This window comes from Nuphar pumila, chromosome 2, assembly GCF_984573655.1.
Source record: "Nuphar pumila chromosome 2, dmNupPumi1.hap1.1, whole genome shotgun sequence".
Taxonomy (NCBI): Eukaryota; Viridiplantae; Streptophyta; class Magnoliopsida; order Nymphaeales; family Nymphaeaceae; genus Nuphar; species Nuphar pumila.
In genome coordinates, this window is record NC_143250.1 from 148,001,081 (window position 1) to 148,023,822 (window position 22,742).

General features: G+C 37.3%; 1 protein-coding gene across 1 annotated transcript in view; it reads left to right on the top strand.

Annotated features, from left to right (window-relative positions):
- Positions 1 to 1,312: 1,312 nt before the first annotated feature.
- The window catches only part of LOC149847592 (uncharacterized), an 84,159-nt gene continuing 62,729 nt past the window's right edge, over positions 1,313 to 22,742 (top strand). Inside the window, exons 1-7 of the mRNA XM_089997113.1 lie at positions 1,313 to 1,421; positions 1,762 to 1,808; positions 8,886 to 8,939; positions 9,034 to 9,135; positions 9,353 to 9,439; positions 9,540 to 9,593; positions 9,737 to 9,844. Of these exons, the coding sequence (XP_089853239.1) occupies positions 1,775 to 1,808; positions 8,886 to 8,939; positions 9,034 to 9,135; positions 9,353 to 9,439; positions 9,540 to 9,593; positions 9,737 to 9,844 (439 nt within the window). The 5' untranslated portion in view covers positions 1,313 to 1,421; positions 1,762 to 1,774. The remainder of the gene's footprint in view (positions 1,422 to 1,761; positions 1,809 to 8,885; positions 8,940 to 9,033; positions 9,136 to 9,352; positions 9,440 to 9,539; positions 9,594 to 9,736; positions 9,845 to 22,742) is intronic.

Genomic DNA, 22,742 nt, shown 5'->3' on the forward strand with positions numbered 1-22,742 from the left:
GCAAAAAAACAAGCGTTTTGCATGTAAAGTGTGAGCCGGTTGGATTTGATCTGGACGATAAATAGATCCTGAAATATTAATCCGAACTCAATCCTAATGCAGAAAGTCTAAACTAGGGGTGCCGACGGGTCAGATCTCTGCTAAAAATGGGTGGTCTGGACCTAGATCCAACTAGGAGGTGCTGGTACTAGTTATTGGACACACGTCAGATATTTCATAGGAAAAACCATACCTGAGTTTGATAAGGATTACATAAACCAGACCTGGTCCATACCCAGCTAAACAATGCTATGTACTTTTTTTACAATGAAAAACTATGAACCTTAATGGGAACTCAGGTCAGACACAGGTTTGGTAAGAAATTTCATGAACCATACCTGGGTCGATGTGTTAATCGGACCTCATAGGTCCGACCTGGATATTCAATCAGATCGCCTTCATGTGTTACAAAACCCTGGCCCTGCCGGATCCAGAACAGACCTACCCGAATTCAATCCAAGTACACATTCAGATCTTACTTAAGATCCATAACCGAGAAAATGTGTTAGATCCGGGTCTAAGGTCTGACGGAATCCGATTCTTGTGATTTGGCTGATTCCTAGAGTCTCGGCAGAAAATCGATAAATATTTTTAATTGTTTTTTTTGTTATGCTATGGGTTAAACCATATGAGACGGAATATTTTGTTATGAACATTTCATTTGGATACTTTAAAGATTAATAAACGTGAAATTCTGAATTTTATGGTTTTTTTCATTTAATTTATTTTTTGTTGTATTCTAAAAATTAATTTATGAACTTTGTTCGAAAACAACATACAAATGAGTTTGGGGCCGGCTGAACTAATGCGCTAAACATTGGCCCCATTGGGCGAATGGGCCACACTTCAAATCCGAGCCCATTAAAAACTAGGCCAAAACCCGATCCATTAGCAAATGAGCCGAGCCATCTCCCCCTTCACATCCTCTGCCTATTCTGGCTTTCCCCTGACCGTTCCGTTGCTGTTGGTATCACCGCCGGCATCTCCACCACCGGAAAACTCGATTCATCTGGAACCGGTAAGCTCTCTCTCTCTCGGCCTCGCCGGCGGCATAGGCCCGGCTGTGGCCCTGACTTGGCTCTCTCGAACCTTTTGTCATTTTATCTCCGTGTTACCAATCGAGACGGGACCGATTCGATACGACACGAATCCGTTTTTTGAAAACGATACGGGTCCGATTCCCATAATGACAACTCGTAGGGTTACCGCGATATTTTTTCTCGCGGGGGAAAAGGAAAAAAGAACAAAAAGAAAAATAGAAAGAGAAGGGTAAAGCCCACCGTCTCTTTGTCTAAAACCTCTTCCGCTATCGTTTCTCTCTCTCCGTTGGTTTTCGGCCGCGCACCGTCAATCTCAAAGGGTTTGCTCTCAGATTCGTTCAGGTTGGTCTGCGTTTCTTTTGTTTATTTATTCTAGACAAGAGGATGGATTCTTGTTCTGTTTCCTATGCATCTAATTTTCCTCTTCTCCCTTCATATTCTCCTCTTCAAATCCCCTGATTTTTTTCAGTCGAATGATTCTAGGGTTTCTCGACATTATATCGCATCTAATCCAGATTCCTCTCCGGAGTCTCTGTTATATCTTGCGATTCGTTTTGCCTAATTTTCTTGCTGTTTTCTTTTATTTTTTGTTACTTATTTGTTACCGTTTCGTTGTTGGTTGCATTTCAGTAAGAGGCGCGATTGTATTATTTTCGTTAACAGAATTTTTGTATAATTTTAGGGGCAAGAAATTTATGGAGGCAGATAATACGCCGATCCATCGGGTTGGTGAGTTTTATTCTGTTCTCACTCTGTCAACTCTTTCTTACATAAATAGAAGCGATGGACTGTTGTTTATTTATTTGTTAACTTTTAATGTGTGCGTGTGTGTGGTGTGGATGGTGGAGGCGGGTGGGTCGGTGGTTGTGTTGCGGGGGGGGGGGGGGGGGGTGGTGTTAGCGAGAGGAGCGGTGAATGAAAAAAAATGATTTTTTTTTTACATTATTAGATGAATTGTTTAGGTAATGACATTTCCGCAGATCTGCTTTATATGTATGTCTTAGGAAAATTTTAGTCGTAAGAGTATGCGAATACTAATTATTCGTTCGTGTTATTGTGTTGTATTTGATGTCTTCGTTTCTTTAGAATGAACCAACAGATGCTTTTGCATTAGAACAATTAGCCTCGTTAGAAGAGCAATCTGAGCGGTTTGTTTTCCCAGCATTGGTTGATTTTTCTCTCCCCTTTATGCATTGGAATTGTTGGTATAAAATGCATGACGTGTTATTGTTTGATGAAATAGTGTTTTAGCTGTAACTTAGTCTTCATGATGATTGTATGTGCTCGTGTTTTTCGGGGAAGTGTAAGAAGCGTGACCATGAATGAGGTGCGTATTGTGTAGTAACTGGTAAGCACTAGATACTAAAAGGATGTGTTTCTGCAGCCTCACTTGGGCATTTTGATAGCACTAATTGTTGTGCATCAGATGAACACTAATTTCTCTGCGTGTGCACATAATGCTATGCATTGGAGAAGATAGATGACATTGACCATGAGAAGCTTTGAGGTTTGCACATGATTCTGTAACCATCAAATGTTAATTGGTGATTATGATAATTATTTCGTTAATACCTGGGCCGGAGATAAAATTCTTAGGGAGTTTTCTGAGAAAGAGAAACCATAGAGAAGGAATTTTGAATGATCCTCCTGGACCTGGAGTATGTGCAAACACTGTAACTGGTACTCGAACATATATAGATAGATATTGTATAGGCACACAATTGATATAATGGTTGATAAAAAAAAGAAAGGGCCTTACTTATGTTAGGAAGCAAGCCCCTTGCTCACACTTCAATTTCATGTTGCTAGATTGCAAATGAATTGTTATAAGATTGTTTTCAAGTGTAATTGTATAATATGTCCAAACTTTGCATACATTTTCTTTGAAGGTTTATTTCTTAGACCAAGTCCATAAGTTGGCTGCCTCCCTTGCACCCATCTGGCCTTGAAATTTCTGTTATATTCCCATTAGTATTTAGTGGTTGTTAAGCGAGACAGTTTTTAACTTTGCAAACTTATGGCAAAAAAGGAGTGACAAAACAGTGATTCGGTTCACATGATTGCTGGGTTAAAACTAGTTTAGTTGATATTTTTGTACAAGTTCATATTTAGTGCAGTTACAGAAGAATTTCTGGTACCTTTTTTGAGGTTGTTATTTGTTAGAGTACATGATTCAGATCGTGTAATTGGATCCAGATCAAGTGCTGATACCCAGATTCATTTGGACGGTCCTCCCAGTGAAGAAGTCCTCTCAAGCAAGGAGTCCAAGAAAGCAAGACTCCTAGATCAAGAGGAGTTCAAGGAAAGAAGAGTCACTGATCGAGAAGGAGATAGTAGAAAACATCTCACTAGGACTCATGTAAATTCAAGATGGTCACACAAGGACTCTCCAAAATCGTCTCCCTCTTCTACTTGTATTCTTTAAGAGCCATACTACATGGCCTCCCTTGTAACCTTTATATAAAGACATCAATGGAAGATGCCCCTCACAGTTGTATGTTGTGGTGAGGGGGTTCTCTGGATGTAGGATCATTCAGATCTGAACCACATTAAATTGTGTGTTATTTGTGTTTGTGTTTTCGTGCATTCTATATTCATCATGCTCGTTTATGGTATTAGAGCTACAACCTGGGCACATGGCTTCTTCAACATCCTCAAGTGCAAACACAGAGCTAAGTTCTATCTTACCTACTCCAAATACTTTACAATATTTTTTGAGTACTAAGTTGTCTACAGACAACTATTTGTTGTGGGAATCTCAATTCATCCTAGTATTGATTTCGTATGTTTTACATAGATTCATTGATGAATCTAAACCATGCCTGGTTAGATTTATTATTTAAGGAGAAAAACAAAATCTCCAATCCTGAATATGTCAAGTGGCAAGGCCACGACAATCTTCTCCTGAGCTGGCTTATCTCTTCCTTAACCAAACTTGTTCATACACAGGTCATTGGATTAAAAACCTCATATGAGGTACGGCAAGCATTAAGAGAGACGTATGCTGCTCACTCTCGATCACGAGTATTGCAGTTAAAAGATAAATTGCATACTCTAAAAAAGGGAGAGAAAAATATTGATGAGTTATTTCAAAAGGCCAAATACTTAACCCATCAACTAGCCATGGCAAACAAACTTGTCCTAGATAAAGATCTTGTGTTATTTATTTTACGGGCTCTTCCTGCTGAGTATGCAACCTTGAGAGTCTTCATGTTTACTTGATCAAATCCCATCTCAATAAACCAACTTCATAGCATGCTCCTATCAGAGAAAGCACGATTAGCAGACTCCACAACATCCATTTATGATGTCACACCAAAAGCAAATTTCAATCAACGATCAAATAGTAATTTCAATAAGTCTGGTCGAGGATGTGATGCAAATTTTCAGCAAGGAGGACAATTCAGAGGCTAAGGTCATGGGCATCAAGGTGGACAGTTCTTCAATAATCAAAACACGCCTGGTGTTACCTGCCAATATTGTGAAAAACGAAATCACATGTACCCCCAATATCGTCTGATTCAAAGAGAAAATCCTTCTGATTCATCTCCGCATGACATATCATGCTTCTACATCAGCTTATTTAGATGAAGGCTGGTTTTCGGACTCAGGTGCCTCCCATCATATGATGCCCGATTTGAATTCCCTATCTCTCCATTTTGACTATCAAGGAAGCGATACTGTCAAAGTTGGTAACGAGACAAGTTTGCATATCTCACATATTGGTGATTTTATTTTATCTAATGTTGAAACCAAATTTGCTTTACGAGATATATTGTATGTTCCTCAAATTAGGAAATAACTATTATCTGTTTAAAGATTTAATCAAGATAATAATGTTGTTTTTGAATTTAACCCATCTCATTGCTGTGTTAAGGATTCGGTAACTGAGAAAGAAATCCTACTAGGAACGATCAATAATGAACTGTACAATGTCCATCTCAATCTCAGTAAGGAGGCTCACATTGGAGAGCGAACTACCACTTCAAAGTGACATTGTCAGTTAGGTCACCTAGCTTTGAGAATTGTTCAACAAGTTATTTCTAAGTTTAAGTTGTTTTTATTAGTCATATTGACTCTAAAGTGTGTGTGATGCTTGTCAAAAAGTAAAACATCATAAACTTCCTTTTGTTGATAGTGTGCATGAGATTTCTAAATCCCTAGAGTTAATATTTGCTGATGTGTGGGGGCCTGACTCGGTTTCTGGTACTCAAGGTTTTAAGTATTATGTTAATTTTGTGGATGGTTACTCTCTATTCACTTGGATATTTTTTATGAAAAATAAATTTGACATGGCCACCATATTTTAAAATTTTAAAGCTCATGTTGAAAACATTGTTGGTACAAAAACAAGTTTTTGCAAACTCATGGTGGAGAGTTCAAGGCCCTAGATTCGTTTCTTAAAAACTCTGGGATTGGACATCGTATTTCTTGTCCACATACCCAAGAACAAAACGGATCAGCTGAGAGAAAACATTGACACATTGTCAAAACCAGCCTGTCCCTCATGGCTCACTCCCATGTCCCAATCTAGTTTTGGCCTTATGCCTTTTCCAGCTCTGTTTACTTGATTAATCGTTTATACCTACACCTAACCTGAGACTCAAGTTTCCTCTTGAAGTCCTATTCACACAAGCACCAAATTACACATTTTTTAAAATTTTTGGATGTGCTTGGTGTCCTTGTCTTAAACCTTACTGAGCCCACAAATTAGACTACAAGTCCTCCCATCATATATTCTTAGGGTATAGTCCTAATCACCATGGTTATCTGTGCCTAAATCCCACGAATCAAAAGGTCATTGTCCCTCGTCATGTTATTTTTGATGAAGAATCCTTTCCTTTAAAAAGCCAAAAACTTGTGCCTAAACCTAGCCAAATGAATCTCTCCATCCATGTCCCACTCGTTGCTGCCCCTCCTCCTTATGTGGCTCCTTCAATCCCACAACCTACCTCAAAGATACAACTTTTCGCTCCTCCTCCCTCACCTCTGGGACTCCCCTTGCCGTTGATGTCGAGACTACTCCCTTACCTATTCCGACCAGCCCGACCCTCTCCCATTCCCCACCTCTGCCTCAATGCACTCACTCGATGATTACCCATGCCCAAGATAACACCCTTAAGCCTAGATTGTTTGAAGCCCCCAAGTATCCCTTACCCATTGCCCTTCCTGAGCTTATTACCAACGTTGAGCCTACAACCTTTAAACAAGCCCGATCCCATTCACATTGGCGTGATGCCATGCACACCGAGCTTTACGCCTTTCTAAAGAGAATGGCACCTAGACTCTTGTTCTTCCAGTTCCTTTCCAAAATCTTATCGGATGTAAGTGGATTTATCGTATTAAAAGGAAGAGTCAAGACTGATGGTTCTCTTAAGCGGTACAAGACCCGCCTTGTTGTTAAAGGTTTCTACTAGGAAGAAGGTGATGATTATTTTGAAACGTTTAGTCTAGTTGTTAAACCTCCAACTATCTGAGCTATTCTATATGTTGCTTTCAGTCAGTGGTGACCCATACATCAACTTGACGTTCACAATGCCTTCCTTCACGGGTCCATCAATGAAGAAGTCTATATGGAACAACCACCTGGGTTTCGAGATCCCCGCTTCCCCCACCATGTGTGCAAGCTCAATCGAGCTCTTTATGGCCTCAAACATGCCCCTCGGGCGTGGTACCAACATCTCAGTACTGCTCTTCTGGCCAATGGTTTCATGGAATCTAAGACAGATTCTTCTCTCTTGCAAACCTAAATTAACTGTCTATATCTTGGTGTATGATGATGATATTCTTGTCACAAACAACTCTTTGTCGTTTGTTCGCTCTCTAATTCAACGACTTAGTCAGAGTTTTGCATTGAAGGATCTGGGCCCTTACATTATTTTTTGGGCATTGAAGCCATTCACACTTCAGATGGTCCATTACTTTCACAGCGTAAGTATGTTCTTGTCCTCTTGCACTGGACGTCTATGCTTGGTGCTAAACCAATAAGCACCCCCATGGCTGCCTCCACTCGTTTATCGTCTGATGGGCCTTCTTTCCACGATCCCACTCTCTATCGCAGTGTGTGGGTGCTTTCCAATATGTGACCCTCACTCGCCCTGATGTTGCCTTTCCAATCAATCAGGTTTGTTAGTATATGCATAACACTTGAGTCCTTTGAAGTGTATTCTGTGTTATCTCAAATAGATCATTCACTTTTGGCTTGCTGCTACAACCGTCCAAATCTCTCTCTCTCACTGTTTTTTCGGATGCGGACTGGGCTGGGTCACTCGTTGATCGAAAATCCACATCAGGTTATGCATTATTTTTTGGTCCTAACATTATCTCTTGGATCTCAAAGAAACATGTGGCGACCCGTTCCAGCACAAAAGTTGAGTATGGGGCCGTTGCTAATGCTGCAGTAGAGATCTCCTGGTTCATGCTCTGTTTTGCGAGTTTGGTGTCTTGGTTAGATCTCTGCCAACTCTCTGGTGCGACAATGCTTCTGCTACGTACCTTGCTGCAAATCCTATTCTTCACAGCCGAAGTAAGCACATTGAGATTGCCGTGCACTTTGTCTGGGACCACGTTGCCAAAGGTCGACTTCAAGTATCTCACATCCCTTCGTCCGACCAATTAGCCGATGTCCTCACTAAGCCGCTACCGGTTCCACGATTTCAACATCTGTGCTCCAAACTCAACGTCTGTCCTGACCTGTTGCATTTGTGGGGGGATGTTAGAGTACACGATTCTGATCGTGTAACTGGATCCAAATCGAGTGCTGATACCCAGATCCATCTGGACGGTCCTCCCAATGAAGAAGTCCTCTCAAGCAAGGAGTCCAAGAAAGCAAGACTCCTAAATCAAGAGGAGTTCAAGGAAAGAAGAGTCACTGATCAAGAAGGAGATAGTATAAAACGTCCCACTGGAACTCATGTAAATTCAAGAGGGTCGCACAAGGACTCTCTAAAATCGTCTTCCTCTTCTACTTGTACTCTTCAAGAGCTATGCTACATGGCCTCTCTTGTAACCTCTATATAAAGACATCAATGGAGGATGCCCCCTCACAGCTGTGAGTGCTGTGGTGAGGGGTTCCGTGGACGGCCGCACCCACCACACACCACGCGTACCATCCATGTGATTGAGCGGACGGGCCTGTTTGTATTCATGTGTGCTGTGTACTTTATATATGTAATGCACCATATATACGCTGCAGTTGCTTGTGCATGCAATCTAGTAGATATTGATTTTTCAACTTTTATTTTTATTTATTTTTGGTGGATCTAGCCTTACAAATGTGATCTATATAGTTTTTTTAGTAGAAAATAGGCTTTGGATCATGTGTTTCCAACATGTAAGCAGTTTTTTCAAGGGCTTCAAGAATCAACTGCCCATGATGTGCCAAAATTTCATGAATCAAAGAATCATAGTTTTAGGCTCTAAAAATGTGATCAAATGTGTGTTCCTTGGCAAATGAAATATGCTGAATGCATCTATGAGGTCAGATTGAGCGATACACCTTGCATCTATGATTTTCCATCTGGATTTTACGTACTGTAGACACACACATATTTATATAGACAGTTAGACACATAAATACATTACATATATAAGTTGTAACACCTCTTGGTTACTCTAGTTATGTTTGTTTGCTTTTATATTTGATCTCCTCATCTTGTATATTTATTTTGATCCATGATTTTGATGCAAGAACTTGGCATAGTTGTTTCTAATAGGTTGATCTTGTTGGTTTTGATTGCTACTAAACTACCTACTGAGCATCATTTTGATTTTTCTTGTTTCTTGGGCCTTTTTGATGGGTTTCAGACAACATGGATGATATCCAGTCGACCTTGCATGCGTTGGGTTTGGAACCAAATGGTATTTGTGTTATTCAATCATGATCTTAAGGAAATGCATATCACATTTAACATATGATTACTGCGATATAAACAATATTCCATCTGGCATCCAGCAAAAGAGAATGAACGTGATGCTTTCGAGGATTTTGTAGACTTCCAGGAGAAGGAAGGGGAACTAAAGCAACATCTAAATGTTGTGGACGGTGGTCATATTGGTAAGTTGATTTGGTTTTTAGCATCCATGTTTTATTTTGGGTCCTTATTCTTGAGGTATAGTATTGGCAGTTAGCAAGTTGATAGCCCATTCTCTAGTGGGTTTCCATTGAGGTTTCTCTATTTGATCATTGGTTGTGAGACATTGAGAATAAATTTGTCCTTCTAATTCTGCTCTCTGTACCTATCATACTCTTGGTTTGATCTACCAATGGTCAGGCTCCTTCGGAATATTTTTCTATTCCTTTTGGGGGAAGATATTATGTCAGTTTGGTCTGTCATCTTTATGCAAGAAAGGCTACCCAAGTACGATCATGCTCATGGATAGACAAGTGGTACCCATTTATCCATAGTTCCATACTACAGATGCCATTTTTGACGTCTCGACTTTATTTATGGGCTTCAGATACAGTGGAGAAAGTCCAATCAAGTTTGCAGACTGTGCAAGTGGAGCACAATGGTAATCTTTGGCAGCCAGTAAATTCTATCTTCTTCTTTGGGGCTTCTAGGGTGGTGGGGTTTATAATTTTAGAGGCACATTGCAATTGGTATTTGGGTTTCATGATCATTTATCATGTCTAATAGCTAATTTTTCTTGTTCAGTTTCAGAAAAGGAAAATGAAGTTGCTGCTTCAGAAGGTGATGAAGAGGAAGATGAAAAGGAAGAGCATAAAAAGAGACACTTGAATGCGGTGTTTATTGGTCATGTTGGTAAGTCTTGTCATTCTGAACAATGTGTTGTATATGATTTGAAATTCTTGATTTTATGATAGGTTTTGTTTCAACTTTTTTTTTGTATCTTTCATTTTGACTTGTGCTAGGGGTAGTGTTTTTTTTTGTTTTCTAGGCTATGAATTTTTGTGTCCCTTTATCTATATCTTGAGCTGAGATCATAGTCACCAATATCGCTGATATTTTGAAAATATCACGATAATTTTGGCATTGTAAGGTATGTCGATAGTATCGGCAATATATAGCAATATCTTGAAAATATTGGTAGAATCTAAAATATCATGATTTTTATCATGATATTTTTGAAAAATCTTATTTTTTATATTTAAGTCTACTTTTTTTTTAATTTTTTTTGTTTCTTTTATATTTTAAAACCTTTTCCATTATATTTGGCAAGAAAAATAATGCAAAACTTATTAATTTACATGTTTTTATTATTATTATTCATATTTGTTCAATTTTTGAAACCTTCGAGATTTTCCCCAAAAACCCACTTTTTGAAAAAAAAACACCAAGAAAAACTCTTGATGAGAAATTGCCTTGAATTACATAGGTGACTATGGCTAAGATGTATCATATGTTTTGGCTTGTGTGGATCATAGTCACAGGTATCGATGATATTTTAAAAATATTGCGATATGATGGGACAACGATATCAAAGTTAAAATATGGCGATATTCAAAATATCGGAAATTTATATATATCGTGATATTATTGCAATATTATCATGATATTATTGCGATATTATCAATTAGCTTTACTTTTTATTTATTTTTTATATTTTAAATATGTTTCTCTTCTTTCTTTTACATATTTTATTATTTGTACTTTTTTGTCTAAACATGAATTTTTCTTATTTATTTTTGTTATTTTTTTATTTTCTAAGTCCCGATATTTTCCAGAGATTGATGAAAAATAAGTAAAATATGATGAATTGCACAAAATACAACCATAAAATCACATATAAAACATTTATGTCTCTATGAGCTGCATACGACATCGTAACCAACTTTTTTAAAAATAACACATGAAACAGTAAGCAAGTTTTTAAAAAATATACCATCAATCATCATAATCATCATCATTATCTTCTTCTTCTTGTTCTTCTCCTCCTTCGACATTAACATCATCTCCAATGTACATGGGCTTTTCATCATCTACGTCCTGAGCTTTTTCCACGTTTATCCACTGAATGTCTTTTTCATTTGGAATGTTTGCTTTTTCTTGAACCAATGCATCAAATACATAAAAATTTTCCAAACTAATGATATCAAATTGCTCTTTATGCCTCATTGATGGTAACTTTTTTAGTTGCCTAAAAAGATGACATGAAAAAATTAAAATTAATTGCGTTTTATATAATATAAAAAACTTTAAATAGACACTTGAAAATGATAAATAAACATTATAAATTTATATACCTTTGCCTCAATCCTAAGTTGTAGCGAATGTAGACGAGATCATTGAGCCTTTTGTGCTCCAATCTATTTCTTCATTTTGTATGTATTTGCTCAAAAAAAGATGCTCTAATTTCTCTTGTATCCATTTGCACTGCACGTTTGGCTAAAAATGCGAATGACAAAACCTCTCAAGTTTGAAATATCTCTTCCAAACTTGGTGTAAGTTTTGCAATGCTCGAGTTCTTCCACTCGTGAAGGGTGAGAAACAGTGGGAGAGAGTAGCTGCAGGAAAAGCCGATTCCAATCTTAGGGTCGTCTGCTCTTCTAATTCCTTTATACTTACACATACTAATACAAAATTTAGGGTACTAAAATACCCCTATTACAAAGAGAGGAAATTACATAATGCCATTAATGAATGGCAATGACTACAAGTCTGAATCCCTTGACCCGTGACCCATAACAAGAGATACACATCTTTTCACCCTCCCTCAAGTTGTGCACGGTCTTGAACCATGAACAACTTGCCTTTTAACATCCAAAATTTGTCTTTTGCCAGTCCTTTTGTAAATATATCCGCCACTTGATCTGCAGTTCGTACAAATTTGGGCTCAATCTCCTTCTCTTCTACCTTTTGTCTCACAAAATGCTGATCTATTTCAATATGTTTGGCACGACTGTGATGGATTGGATTAAAAGACATACTAATGGCACTCTGGTTGTCACATAAAAGGAGCGATCGAGAGATCGATTCTCCTACTTCTGTCAGCAAATGCCTAATCCAGGTAGCTTCAGCAGTAGCGGCTGCCATTGACTTGTATTCGGCTTCTGTACTGGATCTAGCAACAACCTTTTGTTTCTTACTACTCCAGGAAACCAAATTCATCCCAACAAACACACAATAGCCGGATACTGGTCTACGTTCATCTAGGTCTTCCGCCCAGTCTGCATAAGAATAAACAGTAATCTCATGTGCATTTTGCCCATTAGTCTTTCTCTTATATAAAATACCATCCCCAACAGTTCCCTTTAGGTACCGAAGTATCCGTTTAACCGCTTCCATATGCCCTTCACATGGTGCATGCATAAACTGAGATACTTGATTCACAGAGTAAACAATATCAGGTCGAGTAAAAGTGAGGTATTGTAACATGCCCACTATGCTACGATATTGTGTGGGATTCTCGTATTGATCTCCATCTTGAGAACTGAGCTTTTGGTGAAGAACACTAGGAGTTCCCAAGGGCTTGCAATCTTTCATACCTGCTTTATTGAGGATATCAATGGTATACTTATGTTGAGTGAGAGTCATCTCTTCAGGGTACTGTCGACTTCAACTCCAAGAAAGTATCGTAGTTTACCAAGGTCCTTCATTTTGAATCTCTGATTCAAGAGATGTTTGACTTCCTCAATATGCTCGCTGGAATTACCAGTGATGATAATATCATCTACATATATCAACAACATAGTAACTGTGTCTTGGTTCTTGAATATAAACAAGGAATGGTCAAAACGAGATTTCCTAAAACCATATTTTTGTATTTCAAGAGAGAAACTATCAAACCAAGAACGAGATGCCTGCTTCAATCCATATATCGCCCTTTTTAATCTGCATACATATTTTGTAGGATTGCCTTTTGCGTAACCAGTGGGTTGTTCCATGTATATTTCTTCTTTCAATTTTTTATGAAAAAAAGCATTATTCACATCAAGTTGACTAATAGTTCATTGATGTTCAATCGCTAAAGAAAGTATGACTCTGATTGTCCCCATTTTCACCACTGGACTAAAGGTCTCATCATAATTCTGTCCTTGCTCTTGTGTAAATCCTTTGGCTACAAGCCTCGCCTTGTATCGCTCTATAGTTCCATCTGGTTTATACTTTATTTTGTGCACCCATTTCGAACCAACAACATTTCTGTCAGGTGGTCTTGATATAACATCTCACGTACCACATTAATGTAGAGCTTTCATTTCTTCATTCATTGCTTCAATCCATCTTCTGGAATTTGATGCTTGAAAAAACGTTGTGAGTTCATCTTCCTTGCTCAAGGTTGTTAGGAAAAGTTGAAAGTCCAATGAGAAATTTTCATAACTGACCCATCTTTCAATCGGATGACGAGAACAAGTGGATCTTCTAGCATCAAAGGTAGAAGTGGATGTGTCCATTTCTGGATTAACAATAGTGGGCGCCTCTCTTCCTCGTCGGGTGTAAACAAGACCTTTATACCTTTTTGGGTCCAAAGATGGCTCTGTATTCTCAGGTGCAATCATCTCATCAGCATGTATAGATTCCTTATCCTTTTGAGCACAATCTGAAGGACAAACATCACTAGTTCCGGAGAAAAGTTCAGAATTCAACCAAGGATAATAAACCTCAATTCTGGAATTTGGTTCTGAAGGGCTAATGCATCGACAATCAAAATTCAATTCATCGAAGATGACATTTCTTGATATTTTGATGCGCTTGCTCATAGGATCGTAGCACCTGTACCCTTTATAGTCATCGGCATAGCCCACAAACCTGCACTTCAAGGCCTTGTCCTGAAACTTATGTCTCATTGAACTATCAATATGAGCATAGCATAAACAACCAAACACACGCAAATCATGATAGTTGGGATGGACACCAAATAGAGAAAAGTAAGGAGACTTGTTTTCCAAAATAGTCATGGGCAATCAATTTATCACATGGACTACAAAATGAAAGGCTTCTGTCCATAAAGTAATCGGAAGATTACTATCATGCATCATGTTTATCGCACTCTCAACAATATGACGATGCTTCATTTCAGTAATCCCATTCTGCTGAGGTGTGTGTGGGCAAAACACCCTTCTCCTTATCCCATTACTTTGAAGAAAGTTAGTAAAGTCTATGGAAGAAAATTCACCTCTTCCGTCACATTGGAAACAAAGAATGTTTTCAGAAAATTGATTTTTGACAAAGGAATGAAAGTTTTGGAACAACTTGAAGGTCTCAAATTTGTGTTTCATGAAGAAAATCCAAGTATAACGAGAATAACTGTCAACAAATATAAGATAATATCTAGTTCCAGATATAGAAGCAACTGGGGTAGTGCCCCAAACATCAGAACAGATAATCTCAAAAGGTCTTGAAGCTCTTTTATTTATACAATGAAAAGGTAAAACATGTCTTACATAAGAGACAACTAGAACATTTGTTGTCATTGACATTTATTTCTAAACTTGACTTGGGAATGAGGTTATTTGAAACAAACTTTTCAATGAAACTACTACTGCAATGACCTAGACGACCATGCCAAAGATTTGGCTTATTGATTTCAGAAACACTAAAGACACATGTAGAATTCTCAGAAGGCAACGATGAAGAGAGCTTCAAGTTTGGGTCTACAGGACGAATATGTGCTGAAGGATCTTCTTGAAAAACATACATATTGCCTTGCCGTTTTCCTTTAGCGAACGTCTCCTTTGTGCAGAGGTCCTTAACAAGAACAGAAGATGGAGTAAATTCAACTGAGGCATTGATATCATCAACAAGTTTAGAAACCGAAACAATGTTTTTCTTGATGTTAGGGGCATAAAGAACTTTTGAAAGGTTGAGAGAGGATTTCGGCAAAGGTATAATGGAGTTTCCAATATGAGAGATAGAATGGTGGGATCCATCCCAAGTAACTATACTACTTCTACCAATGTAAGGAACAAGGTTTAGGAGGTTACCAGCATCACCAGTAACGTGAGTCGCTGCACCAGAGTCCACGTACCAAGTACCTTGCTCATTCTGTTTTAGATTCAATCATGCTAAAGCTGACGACAATAACTCCTTTACTTCTCTGCTGGTCCTTGTACTGTCTGTACCTCTCTTTGCTTCAGTCTGAGTTGATTTTCCTTTATTTAGGGGATTGAATCAACAATTAGCTTTGATATGCCCCTTTTTATTACATAGGAAACAAGTAAGAATTGGCCTCTGTCGTTGTGGATTGGTATGTGTGTTGGGTGTAGGCAATAATCCACGACCTCCTTGACCACTTCTCCCTTGTCCTCCCTTTCCCTTAATATCATAGCTTCCTCGCCCTCGTGTATAAGCCATCCCTGTAGCAAGAACTTCTTGCGTCCCTGTATGCATAGATGATTCTTCAGAAAATCCCTTTAGGTTCATCTCATATTGTAATAATTTTGCGCGTAGATCTTCAAAGTTGGGCAATTCAGGTAAACATAACAAGGAAGTAACAATCATATGATAGTGGGGTCCCAATCCACTGCGAGTCTGTTGTACCAAATCTTTATCAGTCACTGCACACCCAACAACTGCTAGCTGATCTGTGATGCCTTCATTTTGTTAAAGTATTCCATGATAGTCATGGAATCCTTTCTTAACATCTGAAACTCTCTTTTAAGAAACATAATCCTGGCCTGAGAAACCTGTGAGTATTTCTGAACAAGTCTGTCCCAAAGTTGCATGGTAGTGCAGTCATCTGGGATTGCCACAATCACCTCTTGTGACAATGTAGATGTAATATAAGCAACTAGCGCCTCGTCTCTTTTCATCCAGGCTACAAATTCAGGATTTCTAACATATACTGTAGTAGATGCTCCTTTGCTGTCCCTTTCTTCTCGTGTTATAAACTCTGGAGGAACTGGAACAGATCCATCCAGATGTCCAGAAAGATCCTGACTCCTAATGAAAGGAATGATTTGCCTCTTCCAAGTCAAGAAGTTAGAATTGTTTAATTTTTCAGACACGAGTTGACTGAGGAAGCTTGAAGAAAGAACATACTGAGTAGGGAATGAATCCATCTTTCACAATACTAAGAATGTGTCCAGCACACAACCTGTCTACAATTTCTGCAAATTTTTTTTTTGCTGATTGAAAGGTCACGCACCTGACTAATGTAACTGCTGCAACCTCTTCTCCCTTTCCTTTTTTTTTGCAGAGAATACTATATCAGGCTATGTAAATGGCACTAGATAGAGATTTAAGAGAAGAAAACTGATTCGATATCTAATTCAAATCAATATCTGATTTAAAACAAAATATTGAATATCGATCAGATTTCTGATTTTTAGAAGAGAATAAATAATAATCACTAAATACGAAAACCACAACAAAAAAATATGTGTAGGAAATTACACCCGATATTGATACAATGCTTTCAAGTATGAAAAGAAATAGAGGTAAGGGGAATGTCAAAAGAAGAAGAATTCAGAAGTCTAGAAGAATTCAGATCTGAGTTTGGTCAGATCTGATCAGGAATATGACTGGATCAACTGACACCCGATTGCGTGACCAGATCACGCTCTGATCGAAATGGATAAATAAGATATGTTGAGAACATATTGAAGGATAAGGAGACAACCTTGAGAATGCTTCGGATCAAGATACCTAGACCGAGACGATTCAGATTTATCAGAAAAGAAAACTTGATCGAGATGCTAAGAGAAATATGGGACGAGATGAGAAGTCTGACAGAAAGAGTATTGAGAAAAGAAATTTTCTTGACTTAGAAGAGTATAACAATGGGGTTCAGATCTTTCAGACATACCTTTGGAGTCAATTTCAGGTCCTGTTGTAACCTGGCTCTGATACCATGTAAGTTTTGCAATGCTCGAGTTTTTCCACTCGTGAAGGGTGAGAAACAGTGGGAGAGAGGAGCTGCAGGAAAAGCCGATTCCAATCTTAGGGTTGGCTGCTCTTCTAATACCCCTATTACAAAGAGAGGAAATTACATAATGCCATTAATGAATGGCAATGACTACGGGTCTGGATCCCCTGACCCGTGACCCATAACAAGAGATACACGTCTTTTCACCTGGTCCACGACATGTATGAAAAAAACAAGAAAATGAGAAATCAATAAGACAATAACAGGTACAACCATACAAAACATGGACGCATTGTGACACGGTTTCACACTGCTGCAGGTCTCCCTATATCATACAATGCATTATCATAATTTTTCATTTCCTTATGAATTTGATCTTGAACGCCATAATTAGGGTTCAACTTTTCAATGCAATTCAAGAGTCCTTTGTTGACTTCCCTGTCTATTTTAAATGTAAGAGAATATCTAAATGAAAGATTTAAATAATATACTGTAACATGAAAATGTTGATGAAGTTGCCCGGTCCCACCTATGATTAGTGATGTTCCGTATAAGGATGTACAATTTTTTTCCATTCAAATTATCTTTAATGGCCTTTTTTGCCTTATTCATGGTCTCATAAAGATAACCAATAGTTAGTATGTCTTAACTGTCAATTAATCAAAGCACCTTCATCAAAGATATAGTGATTCTCAACAACTTCACACATGAATCTCAAAATTCACTTTTGAATGCAATATCTACAATTTCTCTTGACTTTCTTTTTTGTGCATAGGGATATGCATTCTACTCATATGATGAAAACATTTTTTTAGTGCAGTTCTATTCTTTACTAGACTTTGCACTATCAAAAAATTTGTAGCAAATCTAATAACTGCACTTCAAATCGACTCATAACCATTAGTGCACTTTTTCATCAAGTTTAAAATCCATGCATGATTGTAAATAAATTTAGTAACTTGACAACATTCAAGTGTGTGATTTATCTCATCCAAGTGAATCCCAGAATTCACTTTTGAATACAATATCAACAATTTCTCGACTTTTTTTTTTGTGTATGGGGATATACATTTCACTTATACGATGAAAACATTTTTTTAGTACAGTTCTATTCTTTACTAGACTTTGCACTGTCAAAAAATTTATAGCAAATCTAGCAATTGCACTACGAATCGACTAAGCACCACGAGTGTACTTTCTCATCAAGTTTAAAATCCATGCATGATTCTAAATAAATTTAGTAACTTCTTGACAACATTTAACTGTGTGATTTATCTCATTCATGCTGTCGATGTCCTCAAGCATGAGGTTTATGCTATGGGCAGCACTCGGGGTCCAAAAGAATGACCCATAATTTTTTGCCAATTATTTACTTGTTGCCTTATAATTTGCTGCATTATTATTAATGAATTGAATAATATTTCGAGGTTGAATGTAATATCGTGCGTTTTTCCATGATTTTTTACTTTTAAAAATTATAATTTTTTGACTAAGTATTTAATGAGATTGATAAAAATTGTGGAAAATATCTTTAAAATGACTCACTGACAAGATCTAAATGAGACAATTAATATTTGTATTTTTTTTTGTTTTTAACCTTTAAAATCAAGCGAAAATTGAGCAAAATTCGAAAGCGAAAAGCAGGTAAATATACCGTTAGATGCGTTTCGTAATTATGAGAACGTTGATACCTTGTTTTTTGAAATTGGGTTACGGTTGGCCTGAAAATCATGTTTTTCAAAAATAACTCATGCAACTTTTTGTGAAAGTATTTTTAAAAGATATTTTTTTCAATAAAATTGCCCGCGTAAGCCGTGCATCAAATTATAAAAACCGGCTCACACAAGTGATAAAGTCCATGTCGAACTCAGGGAATGAGTTTAAATTCTTTTGTACCCCAGACAAAAACGAACTTTATTGCCTTGAATATATATACAAATAAATAAATTAAATGTGCTACCCTCTGAGGAGGGCTCAAAGAATAACAGGTCTTATTACAATTTTAACTTAAAAATAAATGACCCTACAACTAAAAGAAAAGAAAAAGGGTCTTCTTTGCTTGTGGTCTGGTCCCTTTGCAATGCACTGCTTTAGTTGAACCAACAGGCTACTAGTATTTTATTCCTATTGCTCTTCTGAGGACTCTTCGCACGTATAAAGGCTTCCCTTCCAAACACAGAAAGAAAAAAAAACACAAAACAAACTGCAAGGAACAATTTCTAAAAACAACTGTTAGTTATATGTGAGCAAAAAATCAGAATTAAAACTAACTCTCTTAACAAACTAACTACTTGTAACAAATTAACGAAAGTGTAACAAACTAAAACAAACTACTCAATGTATTTAAAAAAAATGTTTACTCTAAAACCGATTTCTTAAAGATGAGAAACAACAAAATGTTTAATTTAACTAACTAATATGAGAGTATTCTAACTAATTCTAATAACTAACTCTGACCTATTGACTTAAGTAATGAAAAGAATAAATCGTGAAACTAGGCTACTACTAAAAAGACATCTCAAAGCATTAACTATCTACAAAGTAAAATACTAATTAGCATCTCATCTGCAAACAGAATACTAAAGCTATTGAAACACATAAAGAACCTATACTAAATTATTTAATCGGTGCACGTGTGCTAAAAAAATAAATACTTTTATTAACATCAACCACATTGTTTGTTATTGGCATCAATAATTGTGGACTGTTCACGTGCAAGCACGCATGTATTGTGTGATCAGGTGGTGTTTCAAATCAGATGTGTATCCAGCATAGACATTCTTCATCAACACGTGATTGTGCTGGATCTGGCAAATCAGAATACAGTCGGTTTCTTCAATACACAGTTTTGCGAATCGACTCTAATCTGGTCTGTTCTTTCTTGCATGCAAACAATGCAAATCACGCAGGTAGGCTTGATTTGCAGTTCACGGCATTCAACAAACAGAATACAGCAAAAACGTGATCTGGAAATCATGCTGTTCTGCACTTTTCAATGGCTCGATCAAGTCGGTTTTGGTGCAGGATCTGGCAAAAAAAACTGGTTCTTGGATGTGCAGATCCACCACACTCGGCTAATCCGAAAAACGCATTGCTATGCCTGTTTAGGTGTGATCACGATCTGATCAGACCCGGTTTTGCGTCACTACCAAATGATGATCAGATCTGTCAACAATGACAGATCTGTTCCTTCTTTCCCACAAATTATATTGCAACAACGTACACCAAAAAAATAAGAAAACAACCTAACTACGAAAAGAAAATCGACTATATGATGCGGAAATAAAAGATTTTCGCTATTCCACCTACGATAAAACTGCAGAAAATGACCTACGCTATATGCAATGCAAAAATGTGATTTTATGCGTTCAAATCAATCTAAACTAAATGCGGAAAAATAAAGAAACAAGGGAGAAGATGCGTACCTCACTGCCGCTTCCGATGGAGGGGTTGAGAAGAAGAAGTGGCTTTTCTCCGAGCTTGCACGCGAACCACAACTTCTTCGACACTGGGAGAAGAAAAGCCATCGATAGACGAGACAAGAAATAAACAAGAAAAAGAAGAAAGAGAAGAAAGAGAAGAAAAGAAGCAAAGATCGGCTGGAGGAGAGGGAGAAGAGAGAGGGGAGAGAGAGTAAGAGGGGGGCGTGAATCCCTTGAGGAAGACACCCCCCTCTCTCTTCTAACATATTATTTAAAGTGTGATTCTAGGTTAAAACAAAATTTTCTAAAAGCTACATTTAATTTTCTAAGAATTTCAAAAACTACTTTGCTAGAAACTAATTTTAAAAAATACTCAATCTTAAACTAATTAAAATATGGATAAAAAACTCCTAAACTAATTAAAACATGCAGGAGAGGTCTAGAATGTGCGTTTTTTCTTTATTTTGAATTTCACGCAGTATCTTGAAAATCGTCGATAAGAATTTGTTTTTAATGCCTTTTTTCGATGGATCATGCATAAAAATGTGTCTATAATGCAGAATTTATGCATGATCAGTGACCCCTCTATTTTTTACCTTTTTTGGATTGGATCAGATTGAATTCGCTCCATTTGATCCAAGTTGATATGGATCTGGACCCAGTCCAAGACCCATATTAACTAGGCTTTGGTCCAGGTTGGATCCATATAGATTTTGGATATGGATCTTGGATCTTGGATCTAGATATGGATTCGAAATCCAAACATGACCAATTTAAAACTTTAAAATCAGTTTAAAAGTTAAATTGAGTAGGTAGAGTCCTACCTAAACTAGAACTCCACTCCAAGGAGACTTCCAGAGGGGTGCGACACCCTCTAGAACATTCTATGTATATTATATTTAATAATATAATAAAATGATTAATAAAATAAGCTAATCATAAAGAGGAATATTTAGAGAGGTAGAATTCTACTTTTGATAGAACTCTACTCTCTATTAGAGAGAGTTCTCTATAGGGGACATCCCCTCTAGATAAGGAGTTAGTTAAGAAATAAAAAGAAAAGAAAAAAAAAGAAAGCAAAATAGGAGAAAAGAAATTCTAGAAACAATATTTACAGGGGTTGAACTCTCCCTCTCTCTAGAATCGTGATTCTAGAGAGAGGGAGAGAGTTAGAGAGAGAGAGAGAGTTAGAGAGAGAGAGAGAGCCCAACTCGTGAGAGAGAGAGAGAGAAAAGAGAGAGAGAGAAAAGAAAGAAAGGAAGAAGGAAAGGAAGAAAAGAGAAGAAAAAAAAGAAGAGAAAGGAGGAAAATGCATCATTCTCATCAAACTTCCGACGATTTTCGATCTTTCTACACATCCAAACTAAGGTATGGGTTTCTCTCTAGATTCGTATGGGAAGAAAGAGTTTAAAATCAGATTAATGTGAAATTTTAGATGGGAAAATAAAATTGGATTTAAAACATGTATACACATATGCCTTGATTCACGATTTCGTGTATTCTTGCTTTGATGTAACCATGCCAATGATTTTTCATGTTTAAGCATATGTTCAACATCAAGTTATTCTTGGATTTACATGCTGTCGATTTTTGCATCTAGTCTTTTTATGCGTGATATATATATATATATATATATATATATATATATATATATATATATATATATATATATATTGGCCTTGCCGATTTTGGCATAGGCTGATTTTATCACTCATGTTCATAGAATAATAGATATATGTGTAAATTTTTATTTGGGAATCTATTTCGACCAGGGGCGTAGCTAGGGGGGGGGCAGGACTGGGCTGTAGCCCAGTCCTGCCTCCCCAAACAGTTAAATTTTTTTTTTTTTTTTAAAAGCCCAGTCCTAGCCAGCCCAGTCCTGCCTCCCCAAACAGTTAATTTTTTTTTTTTTTTAAAAAGCCCAGTCCTAGCCCTGCCCTGATTCCATATGAAATAGATTTTTATCCATTTTTTAGCCCAGCCCAGCCCTTACTGCAGCAAATAGTTTGATTTGTCCATATGAAATAGATTTTTATTAATAATTGTAGCCATTTTTTATTTTATCTCAAAAAATTTTTTTTCGGGGCGCTGCCCCCGAACCCCCGACTAACACACAAATAAATTTTTTTTTCTACACCCCTGTTTGCCCCCCCCCCCCCCTCACATGAATCCTAGCTACGCCCCTGATTTCGACCCAGATTAGACCTACCGACAGGCATACAGGTTTTTGATGGCTGAATCAGTATATTTTTTATTTTTTATGTTTTGATGCAGACAACATGCTGCTGATAATTTTTTCTTAATGTTATCAAGCCTGATTATGTATTTGATGACTGTCATCAGATTTGACTATGTATTTCTGATGACTGTCATCAAATATGAATTGTGCTAGTATGATAATCAGCTGTCTTGCTTTTGCCATGCAACCTGATCAGATTGCCGATGCATATGTGCAGGCACAATCTGATCAGGT